General features: G+C 38.1%; 2 protein-coding genes across 2 annotated transcripts in view; one reads left to right on the forward strand and one right to left on the reverse strand.

Annotated features, from left to right (window-relative positions):
- The window catches only part of TMEM167A (transmembrane protein 167A), a 25,711-nt gene extending 24,520 nt beyond the window's left edge, over positions 1 to 1,191 (reverse strand). The window contains exon 1 of the mRNA XM_017507957.2: positions 1,021 to 1,191. Within this exon, the coding sequence (XP_017363446.1) occupies positions 1,021 to 1,023 (3 nt within the window). The 5' untranslated portion in view covers positions 1,024 to 1,191. The remainder of the gene's footprint in view (positions 1 to 1,020) is intronic.
- The window catches only part of XRCC4 (X-ray repair cross complementing 4), a 275,793-nt gene continuing 259,212 nt past the window's right edge, over positions 1,114 to 17,694 (forward strand). The window contains exon 1 of the mRNA XM_017507925.1: positions 1,114 to 1,315. The gene's annotated coding sequence lies outside the window, so the exon portion shown is untranslated. The remainder of the gene's footprint in view (positions 1,316 to 17,694) is intronic.

Below are 17,694 nucleotides of genomic sequence, written 5' to 3' on the forward strand. Positions count from 1 at the left end.
CATTTGCTACTTTTGGAAAAATCATGACAAGATAGTTTATATACTTCTGATCTTAAGCACAATATATGTATCTTGTTTTTAGCTAGTCGATATGACAGTGAGATGATAAAAAGTTATCTTTGACTTGTACTACGAGTAAAATTATTCAACTTCATGTTCTAGAAAGATGTGAAAGAATTAAGAGTGACAGTCTTCCTAGTCTCAACTGCTATTTTCTCTATCAGGTGGTAAACTCGTCCAGAGAAGAGGCTGACTTACTGCTATATGGGATTCTGCAGCAACTTCTGTGGACATAGGCTCATCATTTTTCACACGGAGACTCAAGCTTTTTGGAGTCACAGTTGTTTTTGAGTCTACTCGCAGGTATACATCTTTTGCCCAGAAATATACACAACATTTGGCACATGGACTTGGAGGTAAAACAGGAGGAAGGCCTGAGGCTAGACATCACTCCAGTAAGTATACTAAGCTCTTAGAAAAGCAATCTACCTTTGCAGAGAAGTCTTAAACCTATAGCTTGTAAAGTAGCACCTTCAAAGTTGAGAGAAAGATGTGGGAGGGGCCCTGAGAGACTACTGACTGAACAGATGAAAATGAAGATACGGAGGTGGGTGCCAAAGGAACCTCCCCCTCAAAATCAAACAATAACACCACAGTCAAGCACCTAGGGAGAGATAAGGAGATGCAAGAAAACAAGCGGAAACTCGAGAAGCTCTAATGCCTCTAAGGATCGATGACCACGGAAAATCTACGTAGCCAAAGAGTTAAAACACACCAAGGCATTTTTTCTTAACAAGCAGGAAAGCTGCCCTTGCTTGAGGGGCGAGCTCCGCGACCTAGGAGTCTTCCTTGGACAGTCCAACCAGATTCTCTCTGGTTGGTCGGGCAGTGACCGCGTGCCTCCACAGCCTCTCAGCCCCGGGCCCACACACCCCGGGCTGCCGCACAACCTCTAGCCCTAGACCAGATCCACAACCCAGTCTTGAAGCTCAACCGCGACCCAGCAGCCCAACTTCTTACCATAGCGAGGCCGGCGGTGCCGCAGCCACATCACCCTTCCGGGCTCCAGGCGGAAGAGGCTGCACGCCCCGTCTGCCCTTCTAGCCCTCTCCAGCCCTCCGGTTGGGCTTGTCATGGCACCTCCTCCCAGGCCGCGCGATTAAGACTCTAGGATAGGCTCCTCTCCACCGGAAAAGGCGGGATCTAGAGCACGTCCCGCAGGACGGCGGAAGTAGCTGATGCTCTCATTGGTTGCAAGACCTTGATCTGAGAAAGCGGGCGTTTCGGAAGAGACCGGAAGTGGAGTCACGGAGAGGTAGGGTCCGGAAGTGGGGCTGCCTTTTTAACAAAAATCTGATGTTCTGTTCTTTTTATCTTTTTTCTTTCTTTTAAAAAAATCCCATGCCAGTTACCCCTAGAACTCCACAGTGAGAGAATCCCCCTCAATTTGTGAGCGCCCGCGCCTTCCTCTTGTGAGCTTTTGGGGATGTTAGGGTTCCCGAAATCATCCTCAGTGTGCGCACCTACCTGTTCACCTCAATTTCAGTTTCTCCATTTACATCTGGGGGATTCTTGGGAATGCGAAGCACTTTTGAAATGCCCTGTGTTGGTTGTGGAATTGGGAGGACAGTTGAATCCAGAGGGTAGTGTTCAGTATGCTATTTGACATTGGCCTGTCCTCTCAATCCCCAGATTTTGATAAACTGTGGGTTCCCTCCAGGCATCGGGGGCTGAAACGCACTCAGCTCTTTGGAGTCAGGAAAGAACTTTCTGTGGTAACTAATGGGAATGACTCCCCTTTAGGGAGTGCAGCAATTGATTAGGTACTTTAAAGAGATCAACTGGCAAGACGGATGACAAGCCAATGTGTAATCTAGTAGTATTTAGCTTTTTCTGATTTTAATTATTCCATTAGGTGAGGATTAGGTGAGGTTCTGTTACACACACATACACACATTTTTCTTGCTGCATTTTATAGGTGGAGAAACAGGCGCTTTGACGTGTTTGAGTTTGCATAGTTCTTGTTAGTCTAATAAAGTATTAGAAGTGAGAGTTTTTCACTCTGCCCCCTAATGGCAACCTTTTGGCGCTTAATGTGTGGTGTATTTTTTCCCAGGCAGCACAGGGTTCTTTTCAGAATGTCATCAATTTTTTATTTATTGACTTTGAAGGTGGATAGAGAGACAGAAGGCAACTCACGTGAGTTGTTGGTTTATGAGCTGTATACGGCCTATGAGACCCTTCTGTATTAGGGCAACACAATGATTAGAAGATTTGGGATTCTGCTATTTGTGTTTACATTGTTCGCTCAGGCACACAAAGATTATTTATTTGTTGAGACAGAGTCTCGCTCTGTCGCCAGCCTGGCGTGCAGTGGCACCATCCTGGCTCACTGCAACCTCTCCCTGCCAGGTTCAAGCAATTCTGCCTCAGCCTCCCGACTAGCTGGGACTACAGGTGTATGCCACCACACCCAGCTAATTTTTGTATTTTTAGTAGAGACGGGGTTTCACCATTTTGACCAGGATGATCGCTATCTCTTGACCTCGTGATCCACCCGCCTCAACTTCCCAAAGTGCTGGGATTACAGGCGTGAGCAACTGCACCCTGTAAGGTTTTGTTTTAAACTATAACTAACTTGATATTTGAGTATGTTATATTGACTTGTCAAAGGTTGGTCAAATAAACAAATTAGCAAGTATTTACTGGGTGCCTGCTTTATTCAGGGATCTCGAGATTGCAGCATAAAACAAAGATGGTCTATTCCTTTAAGGAATTTAATAAGGATGGGGGAGAGGGGAATAAGAAAAGTAAAAAAAAACACAGTACTCTCTACCTGAGGAAGAAAAAAGTCTTTTAATATTCTGTCTTGTAGTTCCTTTATATTGTACCTTTCAATTCTTGCCATTCAAATTAAACAAACCTGGTTTTGTTTTGGAAATTATGTTATACAACTTATCGAGCTTGGCTTTTAGGGTAGTAAATGTGTCTGTAGACAACTGCCCTTGGTTTCATATGAAGATTGTCTTGATCTTTGTTACACTAAAGGCTAATACTTCTGTATGAAGCTGTGCTTCAGGCTACCTGTGAAGAGCATCAGAAAGCTTCAAAATAGTAAAGAATGATATTGCCAGTTTTTTAGTTGTCCACAGAGAAACGCATGTGCCAATAAATGAGGCCGAACAAATATGTATAATGTTTATTGTATTTATGTAAAACATCAAAGTTAATCTGATGTGTTGAGATTTTTTTGGGAGGTGATTGTTTAGCTGCATCACCTTTAAGCACATAAATCACCTACATTTTGGTTTTCAGATTATATCACAATTTCAAAAGACTTTCTGGAAGCTTTGTAATAAATCCTAATTTAAAACCATCTTGGATCCTTTCCTTACTAGAAATAAAATGACTACGTTATTCCTTTGTTCAAAAATTATTTATTTTTATTTTTATGTTTGAGACAGGATCTTGCTCTGTGGCCCAGGGTGGAGTGCAGTGGCACAATCATGGCTCACTGCAGCCTCAACCTCCTGGGCAGAAGCGATCTATCCCCCTCCCTCAGTATCCTCAGTAGCTGGGACCATGGGTATATTCTACCACAGTTGACTAATTTTATTTTGTTTTTATAGAGACAGGGGCTTACTCTTTTGCCTAAGCTGGCCTCAAACTCCTGGGCATAAGTGATCCTCCCGCCTCAGCCTCCTGAAGTGCTGGGATTACAGGTGTAAGCCACCACATCTGGCCGGTTAAAAAAATTATTATCTCTCCTGCTTCTGGAAAAATATTTCCAACTTTGGTTTCATGGGTATTTTAGAATCGTATGTAAAAATAGTGGATATTTGTATTTTTCTGTGGAGCCAGTGCACAGGTGTCCTCAGTGTTATGAGGATTAAATGAGTTGTTACAAGTAAATCATCTAGGCAAGTGTTTGGCATACAATAAGCCCTCAGAAAGTGTTGGCTATTATTGTGCATGGCTTTCTCTTTGCTAAATTAAAAGTCCCTGGAGAGGAGGAATTATAATGGAGGAATGGTTGAATTGCATATATTAGGCACTAAATACAGTAGTCCCTCCTTATCTGAGGTTTTGATTTCTGCTGTTTCAGTTATCCGTGATCAACCACAATCTAAAAATATTAAGCAGAAAATTCCAACCAGATGTGGTGGCTCCTGCCTGTAATTCCGGCACTCTGGGTGGCTGAGGTGGGTGGATCACTTGTGATCAGGAGTTCAAGACAAGCCTGGCCAACATGACGAAACCCTGTCTCTACTAAAAATACAAAAATTAGCCAGGTGTGGTGGTGCATGCCTGTAGTCCCAGTTGCTCAGGAGGCTGAGGCAGGAGAATCAATTGAACCAGGGAGGTGGAGGCTGCATTGAGCTGAGATTACACCACTGCACTCCAACCTGGGCAACAGAGCAAGTCTCCATTTCAAAAAAGAAAAAAGAAAAAAGAAAAGAAAAAATATTCCAGAAATAATTCATAAATTTTAAATGGCATGCCTTTCTGAGTTGTGATGAAATATCATTCCGTCTCACTCCATCCAGCCTGGGGCCATGAATCATCTTTTCTCTTTGTTCAGCATATCCCTGCTATATAAACTTCCTGCCTATTAGTTGCTTGGTTGTCAGATTGATGGAGGTGGTATCATAGTGCATGTGTGTTCTAGTAATACTTATTTTACTTAATTATTGCTTCAAAGCACAATAGTAACGATGCTAGCAATTTGGTTACGCCAAAGAGTAGCTGTAAAGTGCCTCTTTTAAGTGAAAAAGTGAAAGCTCTCCACTTAATAAGGAAGAAAAAAATATCATATGCTGATGTTGCTAAGATCTATGGTAAGAACAAATCTATCTGTAAAATTGTGAATAAGCAAAAAGAAACGTGTGCTAGTTTTGCTGTCACACCTCAAACTGCCAAATTTACACCCATAGTATGTGATGAAAGCTTAGTTAAAATAAAAAAGAAATTAAATTTCTGGGTAGATGTGAACAGAAACATGCTCAGATTGAAGGCAGTTTAGTTCAGCCTCCCTGGGGGGCCTTGGGATGTACACCCTTAGATAAGGAGAGTACTTCTATAAAAGGCTTTAGTATTAAATTGATACTGCATTTATATCACCAGACCACTTTCTCCCCATTTTCTCATTTTACTTTGTTTCTAGTGTTAATGATAGGGTTAATTTACATTACCTACCTTTTTTCATTCACTGTTATTCACATACGTTGAAAGACAATTGTTCTGCTTTTTTTCTCTGATCCTCAGCTAGCCTCCCTAACCTCAGGTAGGGGTTTTTCGTGTTCCAGTGTTTGTCCTTTTTCTTCTTCTCTCTCATTTTTATTCTCTTCCTACATGGCTTTTCAATTCAGAGTGAAATGTACTTGAGGACCAAAGTTAATACAGTTTTATTGTGTTAGGGATTTTTGTTAAATGTAGATTTTCAGCTGCTCTTGTCACACACAAAAATATAACGTAGACGATAGGTGTTAATCTCCTTCACTGAAGTAACCGTTTTACTATCCATATGTATCCTGTAACATCAAGTTGTAAACCTCAAATAAACCCAGTATCATTTTTTAAAAAGAATTTTCACCAAAAAAGACACTTCTATTTAATCTATGTATTATTTCTTTTACCTTAAGAAATGCTTCTCTTAACCTTTCTCCATTTTCAACCCCATTTATTTGCTCTTCTCTGCAATGAAAATCCTTTAAAGGGTTTTCTATTCTCCATGTCCCAAGTCCCCTTTTTCTACCTCTGCATCTTCATTTGTGTATTAAAAAGATATCTTGAACTCAGATGTCCCAGAACGAACTCCTTTGCTCCCAATCCTGTCCCATTCTTTCTCCTCTGAATTGATGGCAACTTCATACAGCCAGTTGCTCAGTTGAATCTTTGGAATCATCCTTGACTCCTTACTTTCCTTGTATTCCAACAAATCCTGTTGGCTTTTTCTATGAAATATATTTAGAATTCAACAGTTTTCTACTATTTCTGTTATTAGTATATCGGCCGTCTCTTGCTTGGATTTTTGTCATTATCCACTATGATTGCATGCTTGGATTACGGTAATTGTATTCTGTTCTCTCTGCTTTTTTCAGTCCTTTCCTCCTTACAGTCTATTCTCATATGCCAGCCAGAGTGATACTTTTAAAATATAAGTCAAAAATTGTATATTTAGATGTAAGATTCTAAATGCAATATGTTATCCTAGATTGGATCCTGAAACAGAAAGGGGCTATTAGTGGAAAAACTGGTGAAATCCAAATAAAGTCTATGATTTACTTGATAGAAATGTATCAGTGTTGGTTTCTTAGTTTTGATAAATGTACCGTGGCAGTATGAGATGTTAACATTAGAAAAAACTGGGTGAGGATTATATGGGAACTTTCAATCTTTGCAGCTTTTCTGTAAAGTCAGAATTATTCCAAAATAATATAAAAAAGAATGTAACATTACTTTTTTGCTTAAAAACCTTTTGTGAATTGTTTAATTCATAATTGAAGCCAACAGCCTTACTTTGACCTACAATAGTCTACATCAGACTTGTCCAACCTGCAGCCCACGGGCTGCATGTGGCCTAGGATGGCTTTAAATGTGGCCCACCACAAATTTGTAAACTTCCTTAAAACATTATGAGATTTTTTTTTTTTTTTTTTTTTTCTCATCTGTCATTAGTGTTAGTGTATTTTATGTGTGGCCAAAGACAATTTTTCCGATGTGGCCCAGGGAAGTCAAAAGATTGGACACCCCTGCTGTGTATGATCTGGTCTCCCATTACCTCTCTGACTGCATGTCTTTGTATTCTCTTTCCCTTTGTTCCAGCCATACTTACCAGCCTGTTTCTTAAGTACACTAGGCCTACTTCTATCATAGGGCCACTGCACTGGGTACATCTTCTATTGGGAATGCTTTTGCATCCGTACAGCTAATTCCTTCACATCTTTTACATATTGCCCAAATGTCACCCTTGCAGTAAAGCATACCCCAACCTCCCTATTTAAAATTGAGCTTTGCAACTTCCAACAGGTGGAGGAACTCCTCCACCCTGTTTTACCTTCTCTTTTTACTCTAGCATTTATCACTATTCTATATATGTTTTACATATTTGGTACATGTATTTTTAATTGTCTTCCTCTATTAAAATGTAAAATCCATGCAGGCAGGCGTTTTTATCTGTTTTGTTGGCTTACGCCACATTCTAAATCATTTGTCTGAGACATAGAAGTACTCAGTTGGTTTTGGTTGAATGAATGACTGACTTGATTGGGTGTATGAACCTTTAATTTTTTTTTTTTTTTGAGATGGAGTCTTGTTCTGTCTCCCAGACTGGAGTGCAGTGGAGCTGTTTCTACTTACTGCAACCTCCACCTCCTGGGTTCCAGCGATTCTCCTGCCTCAGCTTCCTGAGTAGCTGGGATTACAGGTGCGTGCTACTACGCTCAGCAAATTTTTTGTATTTTGAGTACAGATGGGGTTTCACTATGTTGGCCAGGCTGGTCTCAAACTCCTGACCTCAAGTGATCCACTGGCTTTAGCCTCCCAAAGTGCTGGGATTACAGGTGTGAACCACCACGCTTGACCTTGAATCTGTAATTTTTGATTTGCAGTCTGAAGCATTGAAGTATTTATCATTTCCATATATCACACTATTTCTTGCCTCTGCGCCTTTACTCATGCAGACCTTTCTACTTGGAATGTCCTTCTTTATCTTTCTTCTTCTACCCCTAAGTTGTTTTCACCTAACTGTTTCTCTTTAAAGATTTGTATAATATTAGATGTAACTCAAGGAATCTTTCTAAAATGTCAGGCCAGGATGAGTGCTACTTTTCAGAGGAGCTCCTACCCTACCTCTGCACTTTACAAATTTGTGTTATAATTCTCTTTGGGTGTCTCTATCTCAGTAGAAAGTTGCAAATGTGTCTTACCCATCTTTGGGATATCAAAGCCTGGTACATGGAAGTAATCAGTGAATGTTTTAATGCTTTAATGGCATGATCAAAGACACTCAGCTATGAAGCATAGTTTTGATTTGAACTTGGGTCTTTTGAGTGTAAAATCAATTGCTTATTTGCTGTACCTTGTTTTCTAGGAAAAAGGTGGCTGTTTTTAAAATAATTAAAAGGTACTGTATCCTTTTTATACAAGTATGAGGGAGTTAATGCATTTTATAGCCCTGGACAATTTCCTCCTTGTCATTGTTGGAGCTGCCAGCCCTGATGAAAGCGAGTTTTGCCTTTTTTCTAAGGCATTGGCTGAAATCCTTGATCAGGGTTCAATTGTAGACAGCAAATTTTTAATGTTGATGAAATTAGGTACTTTTGGGGAGAAAAACATTCTTGAGATTTGTGTTGCCAAAAAGAAGAAATGCATGCCAAAGTTCCAAACTGCTCATGAGGCATTCATGTTTTTACTAGATGCCATCACTACCAATAACTTTGTATTGTATTAAACTTCTGCTTGTGTGCTATTGGGAAATCCCAGGCTGTGTGAAGATATTGCACATTTTCTTTCAGCAATACAGAATTTTGTTCTTAAGATTGATTTAATGATGATTAATTTAACAGTTTATCTCTGACACTTAGCACAAAATTAGGTAAACTAATTTTGCATTTAAAATAGTGTTTGTTTAACCCTAGATAATGAGCTAAACTTCCTAACTACTCTTTAGGTTGACATTCTGAATTCAAACTTCCCTTTGAATATTATCATTATTGTTGCAGCCTATAAACTAAACCAGTTTTATCTTCACCTAGCCCTTAAGACTAACAGAAAAGGAGATGGATTAGCTCTATACATTCTGAAAAGGCTTTCACGTTAGTAATGTGCTGGCAAATGATAATTGGGCTTGAGATTAAGTAATTAAAAATAAGTATTACCTGAGGATATTGTATCCTGAATTTTTGTTCAGTTCCATAGCTTTGCTAATCCTACAGAAGTGACTGAAATGTTGAAGTAAGCAGAGTTCAATCTGGTCCTATGTTAGAGGATGCTATTAACTTACTTGTAATTTTACCTGAGCAGTGAATTAGAATTTTATTGGATAAAGAAGGAACTTGCTCAATTGCAACAGAAGCACGTGCCTGCGAAGAAATAAGATGCAGCCATTGTTGAAACTTGTCAAAGTCTTGACAGTATAAATATTGACATGCTGAGACATGTCAATATTTACCAGGGAATTTGGAAGTTGCCGAGTTCCTGTTTAAGAAATATAACCGTAGCATTGGACACAGTATGGAACGTGTCCAAATGAACAGCTGTTCAGAGAAAATAAAATTACACCTGTCTAAACTTTAAGGCACTTAAAAAGTTAAAGTTTAAAAGTTTATGATTTTTTTGGGTACTTTTTAGGTAGATTTTTGTATGATACAATATACTAATACAGTTTCATGTATAAGTTTAACATAAATATTTTTTTAAAATGACAGTATTGTTGCCATTTATAAATTTGTAAATTAGCTGTGCAATGATACTCATCTGTAAATTTAATTTTAAAAACTTGCCTACTGTTGTGTTTAGGAACCAACCCTTCATTTTTAACATTGTTCTTAAGGAGAAATTGACTCATCATGACTTAGATATTAATTTGGGGAGACAAAAGTTCATACTCTGAGAGCTTCTTAAAAGTCAATATAGAAAATAGCAATTTTTGCACTTTAGATGTGATAAGGAAATTTGACCTGGTTATCATTATCTGACAAATATGTATCAGTAGAAAATCTATAGAGTAATAAGCAAGTAGAGTTCATATATTTGGTTGAATATTACAGATCACCACTGTTAATTCCTATGTGAATATCACTGTATTTTAACCAAGAGCATTTGATGCAAATTAGACATTTGAGCTTTTATATCAAGTAATTAGAACCACACAATCTTACATTGTTTTGCAGACTTCTAGAAGAAGTTTAAACTTAACAAGTCTTTGAACGACAGTCCTAAAACAACCTTAAGAACATAAAACATGAGTATTAGGACTTGTTTTCTCATTGCTTCACCTTTCTAATGGTAGAGATAGGTGATTTTAAAATAGCAATCTAATTATTTAACCACCTTATAACATTATATGAGTTCTTAGAAGAAATGAATGATTTATTAAGTCCATATAGTAACATACATTGTAATTAGCTATACAGATAACCCTTGAACAACACAGGGGTTAGGGACACCAACCTCTCATACAATTAAAAATCCATGTATAACTTTTGGCTAACCCAAAACTTAACTACTAATAGTTTATTGTTGACCAAAAGCCTCTTAAATAACATAAACAGTTGATTAATACATATTTTATGTGTTTTACGTATTATATACTGTATTCTTACAATAAAGTAAGCTAGAAAAAAGTAAATTCTAAGGAAGGGAAAATATATTTACTATTCACTAAGTGGAAGATGATCATTACAATGGTCTTCATCCTTGTCTTCATGTTGAGCTACCTGGTGAGGAGGAGGATAAAAAGTATTGATTTTGCTATCGTTTAGTTGGCAGGGGTGGCAAAGGTAAAGGAGGTGGATGAGGAGGCAGGAGAGGCAGACACACTTGGCATAACTTTTATTGAAAAAATTTTGTGTATAAGTGGACCCACACAGAGCAAACCTTCAGTTGTTCAATGATCAACTGTATATGTGTCTTAATTTAATTTTTCACTTTTTATCTAGTTTTTTTTTTCAAAAACAGTTTTCTAAGACATTGGCTGATTGTCTCTCTTTCTCATTTTGTCCAGAGTCAAAGAAATCCCTTAGATATTAAATCAGACATACCTGAACCGAATGTTCTCACCTAACAGCCTAACCATGATGGTCATGTTCTGGAACGTTCTAACTTGGTTGAATTTTTTTGGCCATCAGCTAAATAGATACCTCTGTTATGTATAACCTCTATACAAGGTTTACATAAAAAATCAGGCTCTTCTAGGCCAGGCATGGTGGCTCACTCCCATAATCCCAGCACTTTGGGAGACTGTGGAGGGTGGATCACCTAAGGATAGTTGTTCATGTCCAACCTGGCCAACATGGCGAAACCCCATCTCTACCAAAAATACAGAAGTTAGCTGGGTGTGGTGGCATGTGCCTGTAATCCCAGCTACTTGGGAGGCTGAGGCATGAGAATTGCTTGAACACAGGAAGCAGAGGTTGTGAGTTGAGATTGTGCCACTGCACTCCAGCCTGGCTGACAGAGTGAGACCCTGTCTCAAAAAAAAAAAAAAGGCATTTCTAAATAACAACGGCCCTATACAATTTGTGCGGTCGGCCAGGCACAGTGGCTCACACTTGTAATCGCAGCAGTTTGGGAGGCCGAGTTGGGTGGATCATTTGAGGTCAGGAGTTTGAGACCAGCCTGGCCGATGTGGTGAAACCCCATCACTACTAAAAATACAAAAATTAGCTGGGCATGGTTTGCTTGCCTGTAATTCCAGGTACTCAGGAGGCTGAGGCAGGAGAATTGCTTGAGCCTGGGAGGTGGAGGTTGCAGTGAACCGAGATTGCACCACTGCACTCCAGTCAAGGTGACAGAGTGAGACCCTGTATCAAAAAAAAAAAAAATTATCCCAATCATAACATGGTCATTGTTTCAGCAAGCAAGATGTCATACTAAAATATACAAAAAATTTAAAACAACCTTATTTATGGAAATTTAGTAATTTATTTTGGTGTATATCTCTTCTTTAATTTGGAGCTACATGCCTTGTGCCTTGTTATAATCAAAAGCATGTACCTCAGTTGGCATTTTTCTTCATATTTTGTATTTCTGATGTTTCATTGGGCATTCCTGTACCTTGGCCAAAGTGGAATATTCATGCAGGCAGAACTGAATTTAGTAATATGCATTTCAATTGTTAAGGAAAGATAATTTTCAAGGTATTGGAATTGTAGCATTGTTGCTACTGGTGAATCTACTAGTAGATTGTTGGTATTTCATTTTTTGAACGTTGCATTCCTCATGCAAACCTTCTCTTATACCTCTTATTTTTGTTTATATTGGTCCTGTAATTTTTTTTATCTTAGAAAATGTGGCATCTTCATATGTCATTTAGCATGTATTTGACATATCTTGTCATTATTTTATTAGTACTTTAATTCTGCTGTAGCAAAATTACATACTACCCAGTATATATTTACTTATAATTATTTTTATAACAAAAAGTTTAATTATAATTTATATAAAACTCTGTATTGTCATGTTCTATGTGGCTGAAAAGTTTCTGGAGAGAAGGTATCATCATTTTTTTTTCTCTTGATCTGCTGGGGTTCTTTTTGAACACAAAGTTTGCACCTTGTGCTTTCTTAATGAATGATTGGTGGATGGTGTGGAATTTTACAACTGATGTTCTGCAGATTGATTTCAGTTTATGATTTGAACTTAATGGGAAATTTAAAAAACATATTAAGTGACTCTGAAACTAACAACTTTGAATGGCTTTTCAGATCAGCTTTTTACATTTTGCAGTGCAAAATTGCTTCTCTTGCACAAAGTAGTGTGGCTTCATCTGTTAATAAACATTTCATTAATTCTTTTGGGGAAGTATTTCATTAAAAATAATAAGTTTTTCTTAAGACAGGTAACATTCCCAACTTTTCCCTAATGAGAAAATTATTCTTTTTTTTTTTTTTTTGAGATGGAGTTTCGCTCTTGTTGCCCAGGCTGGAGTGCAATGGCGCATTCTTGGCTCACTGCAACCTCCCTCCGCCTGCTGGGTTCAAGCAATTCTCTTGTCTCAGCCTCCCAAGTAGTTGGGATTATAGGCATGTGCCACCACATCCGGCTAATTTTTTGTATTTTTAATAGAGACGGGGTTTCACCATGTTGGCCAGGATGGCCTTGATCTCTTCACCTCATGATCTACCCACCTTGGCTTCCCAAAGTGGAGAAAATTATTCTTGATAGTTCTGTAGTTTGAAGATTGTTGATGCACATAACATTTCCAACTTCTTTCTAATAAGATAATCATTCTTGATTGTTCTGAAATTTGAAGATTGTTGATGACTTGACTTCATTTTCGCTTCATTGTACTTTATAGGCAGGAACATGTTTGATTTAATGCTATTTCAGAATCCTTTGAAGAAGTCTGACAGCCTTTTTAAGATTTTGTTTTAAAATTGATGTTAAGTTGTAGCCATAAAGAGGCCACCAATAGATTAGTCTTTCTGATCAATAAGGTAATTTAAAGATTTTTTTTTTTTTTTTTACTGTGTGGCCTTGTTTCACTGCTACCTGACTGGAGGTAGTGCCAATTTTGCAGGTAACTAAGTGCTGTCAGACAGTACACTTGTAAAAATACAGCCTCCTAAATTTTGTTACCTTAATAACAGATGACTTCTAATCTGGATTAATTTTGTTGCTTGCTTCATTCGAATGTTGGAGAGGCTACCACATGAGAATCTAACAGAATGGTAGTAGAATTTTGAAATTGTCAAAGTTCCATTTCAAACAGTCACTAGCTGAGCTTTCTGCTGATTGATTCAGCTTTCTGCTGATTGTATAATTCATCTCCAGGCCCTTTCCATCAGGAGAACTGGCAGAGAATCTGCTGAGCATCATTATTGCAATATCCTTCCTATATTAAACCCTCTTTTTTTCCCCCAGTGGGGTAATAAGTTAACTGACTTGAGGTCCTTGGAGGCTAGTCAGAGCTCCAGTTCTCTAACACCAAGTGGGTGTTCAACAATTCAATCTCATTCAAACACCATCTATCTAGGGTTAGTGTCAGATCCCACAGGTTCATGGGTTTAGTCCCACAAAATTGCCCTCACTTCAGATGCCAGTCACAAGTCCTGAGTCAACTGTACTTTTGACCAACCAGCTATAAATTAAGGTTTCCCATGATACCATTCCTCAGGTTTGATGATTTGTTATAATGGCTCACAGAAATTGAAAGACACTTTCCTTACCTTTACTGGTTTAGTACAAAAGATACAACTTAGGAATAGCCAAATGAGACAGGACACATAGGGAAAGGTACGGGGGCAGGGGAACAGGCCTTCAATGCCCTTCTGTGGGCATGCCACCTTTCAGCACCATAATGTGTGCACCAAACAGGAAGCTGTTCACATCTCCTTGTTTAAGAGTTTTGTTTTTTGAGACAGGGTTTCACTTTGTCACCCAGGTTGGAGTGTAGCTAGTATAATTATAGCTCAGTGTAACTTCAAATTCCTGGGCTCCAGTGATCCTCCGTCCTAAGCCTCCTGATTTGGTTTGAATGTGTCCCCACCCAAATTTCATATTGAATTCCCACGTGTTGTGGGAGAGACCCAGTGGGAGGTAATTGAATCATGGGGGCAGATCTTTCCCATGCTTTTATCATGATAATGAATAAGTATCACAAAATGTGACGGTTTTATAAGGGGGGGGGTTTCCCTGCACAAGCGCTCTATCTTTGCCTGCTGCCATACATGTAAGACATGAATTGCTCCTCCTTGCCTTCTGCCACGATTGTGAGGCCTCCTCAGCAATGTGGAACTGTAAGTCCATTCAACTCTCTTTCTGGTATAAATTACTGAGTCTCAGTATGTCTTTATCAGCAGCATGAAAACGGACTTATACACCTCCCAATCTGAATTTTTATAGAGCTCAATCTCCTCTTCTGGGAGCATGGGAGGAGTGGAGGGTAGGGAGGAGGGTCTGAAAATCCCAGCCTACTAATGACTTGGTGTTTCTGGTGACCAGCTCCATCCTGAGGCTGTCCAGAGGACTTACTCTAAATCACTTCATTATTATAAACTCAGGTGTAATTGAAAGCAGTTCCTTATGAATAACAAAAACATTCCTATCACTCAGGCAATTTCAAGGGTTTTGCCAACTCTGTGGGAGGAGCACCGGACAAAGTTCAAACATATTTCTTATAATATCACACATACTCAGTATTTTTCCTTTGTTAAATTTTATTTATTTATATTATTTATCATAGGGTTATTTATATTTATGGGGTACAAAGTGATATGATTCTGAATACAATGTAGAATGATTAAATTAAGCTAATTAACATATATATCCCTTCAAGTATTTAATAGTTTTTTGTGATGAGAGCATTAGACATTTATTCATAGCAATATTAAAATGTACAGTACTCAATTATTAGCTATGTTCCTCATGCTGTACAGTTGATCTAAAATAAAAAAGTCAGACATTTCTCACATATAACTGAGGCTTTATACTCTTTGACTATTGTATTAGCCTATTTTCACACTGCTATGAGAAGCTGCCTAAGGAAAAGAGATTTAATTGACTGACTGTTCTGCATGGGTATGGAGGCCTCAAAAAACTGACAATCATGGTGGAAGGGAAAGCAGGCACATCTTACGTGGTGGCAGGTGAGAGAGAAGAGTGAAATGGGAACTGCCAAACACTTTTAAAACCATTAGCTCTTGTGATAACTCACTCTCTATTATGTATCAGCATGGGGGAAATTGTCCCGTGATCCAATCACCTCCCACCAGGTCCTGGGTCCCTTCCTCAACACCTGGGGATTACAATTCTAGATGAGGTTTGGTTGGGAACACAAAGCCAAACCATATCAACTGCCCACTCCCCTATCATTCAGCCTCTGTTAGCCACCATTCTACTCTCTACTTCTGTGAGTTCAATTAATTTAGATTCTACATACAAGTGAGAACATGTGGCATTTGTCTTTCTGTGCCTGGCTTATTTCACTTAGGGTATGTCCTCCAATTCCATCTGTCTTATCCCAAATTACAAAATTATTTTTATTTTTTAAAGTTTGAATACATATATACATTGTGTGTATATGTATTTTTTGTATTCATTTATCCTCTGATAGACATTTAGATTTATTCCATAACTTGACGATTGTCTAGTGCTGCTGTGAATATGGGAATACAGATGTTTCTTCCACATTCTGATTTTAAAACTTTCAGGTAAATACTCAGAAGCAGGATTGCTGAATCATATGGTAATTCTGTTTTTAGTTTTTTGAGGCTCCTCCATACTGTTTCCCATAATGGTTATATAAATTTATATTCCTATCAACAGTGTACAAGGGTTCCCTTTTCTCTACCTTCTTGCAAATGTTTGTTGTTTGTTGATAATGGCCATTCTCACTGATAGGAGGTGATATCTAATTGTGATTTTAATTTCTGTCTCCCTAATGATTAGTGATGGTGAGCATTTTTTCAAGTATCTGTCATTCTGATGTCTTCTTTTGAGAAATATCCATTCAGATCAATAGCTCACGTTTTTATTGGATTATCTGTTTTGTTTTTGTAGAGCTGTTTGATTTCCTCTTATATTTTGGATATTAGCCCCTTATCAGATGTGTGGACTACAAATATTTTCTTCATTCTGTAGGTTGTCCCTTGACTCTGCTAATTGTTTCCTTTGATGTGCAGAAGCTTTCTAGTTTGGTGTAATCCCATTTGTCTATCTTTGCTTTTGTTTCCTATGCTTTTAATGTCGAATCTGAAAAACAAACAAAAATCATTGCCCAGACCAATGTTGTATAATTTCCCCCTATTTCTTACTTGTAGTTTTATAGTTTTAGGTATCGTGTTTAAATCTTTAAGTTGTAAACTCCGTTTAGAGTTGATATTTGCATGTGGTATGAGATAAGGGTCCAATTTCATATGGCTATCTAGTTTTCTCAACATCATTTATTGACAAGATTGTCCTTTTCTCATTATGTATTCTTTACACCTTTGTCAAGGATCGATTGACTATAGATATGTGAGTGTTTTCTTCGACTCTCTATTCTGTTCCGTTGGTCACTGTATCTATTTGTTTTGCCTATTTATAATAAGCATAAATGTGTCTGTTTATAAAAATAAAACATTACTATGCTGTTTTAATTACTACCCCTTTGTAGTAGAGTTTGAATGCTTTGTTCTTTTTGATTATGATTGCCTTGACTATTCAGTGGTGTTGCGTGTATTTGTGTTTTTATATAAATTTTCGTATTCTTTTTTCTACATCTATGAGAAAAATATTGTTGCAATTTTGATAGAGATTGCATTGAATCTTAAATCACTTTGGCTAATACAGATATTTTAACAATATTCTTCCAGTCCGTGAATATGGGCTATCTTTCTATTTATTTGTGTCTTTCTTCCATTTCTTTCATTAATGTTTTAGAGTTATAAGTGTCTAGGTATTTCACCTTGGTTAATGTATTCCTAATTATTTTCTTCCTTCATTCTGTTAATGTGGTGCATCATATTTATTGATTTGCATATTTGAACTGTCTTTGCATACCACAGATAAATCCTCTTGATCATCGTGAAAGATCCTTTTAATGTGTTGTAGAATTTGGTTTGCTAATAGTTTGTTGAGGATTTTTTTATCTTTGATCTTCAAGGATATTGACCTGTAGTTTTCTTTCCTTGGGATGTTCTTTTCTGGCTTTGGGATTAGAGTAATGCTGGCTTCATAAAAGGAGTTTGGTGGCTTTTATGAAGCTGGGCTTGGTGGCTCACACCTGTAATCCCAGTGCTTTGGGAGGCCGAGGCAGGCGGATCACGAGGTCAGGTTATCAAGACCATCTGGGCCAACACAGTGAAACCCTGTCTCTACTAAAAATACAAAAAAATTAGCTGGGCCTGGTGGCGCATGCCTGTAATCCCAGCTGCTTGGGAGGCTGAGGCAGGAGAATTGCTTGAACCCAAGAGACGGAGATTGCAGTGAGTTGAGATTGCACCACTGCACTACAGCCTGGGCAACAGTGTGAGACTCTGTCTCAAAAAA

The sequence above is a fragment of the Cebus imitator genome, unplaced genomic scaffold (genome assembly GCF_001604975.1).
Source record: "Cebus imitator isolate Cc_AM_T3 unplaced genomic scaffold, Cebus_imitator-1.0 Scaffold16, whole genome shotgun sequence".
NCBI classification, from domain to species: Eukaryota; Metazoa; Chordata; class Mammalia; order Primates; family Cebidae; genus Cebus; species Cebus imitator.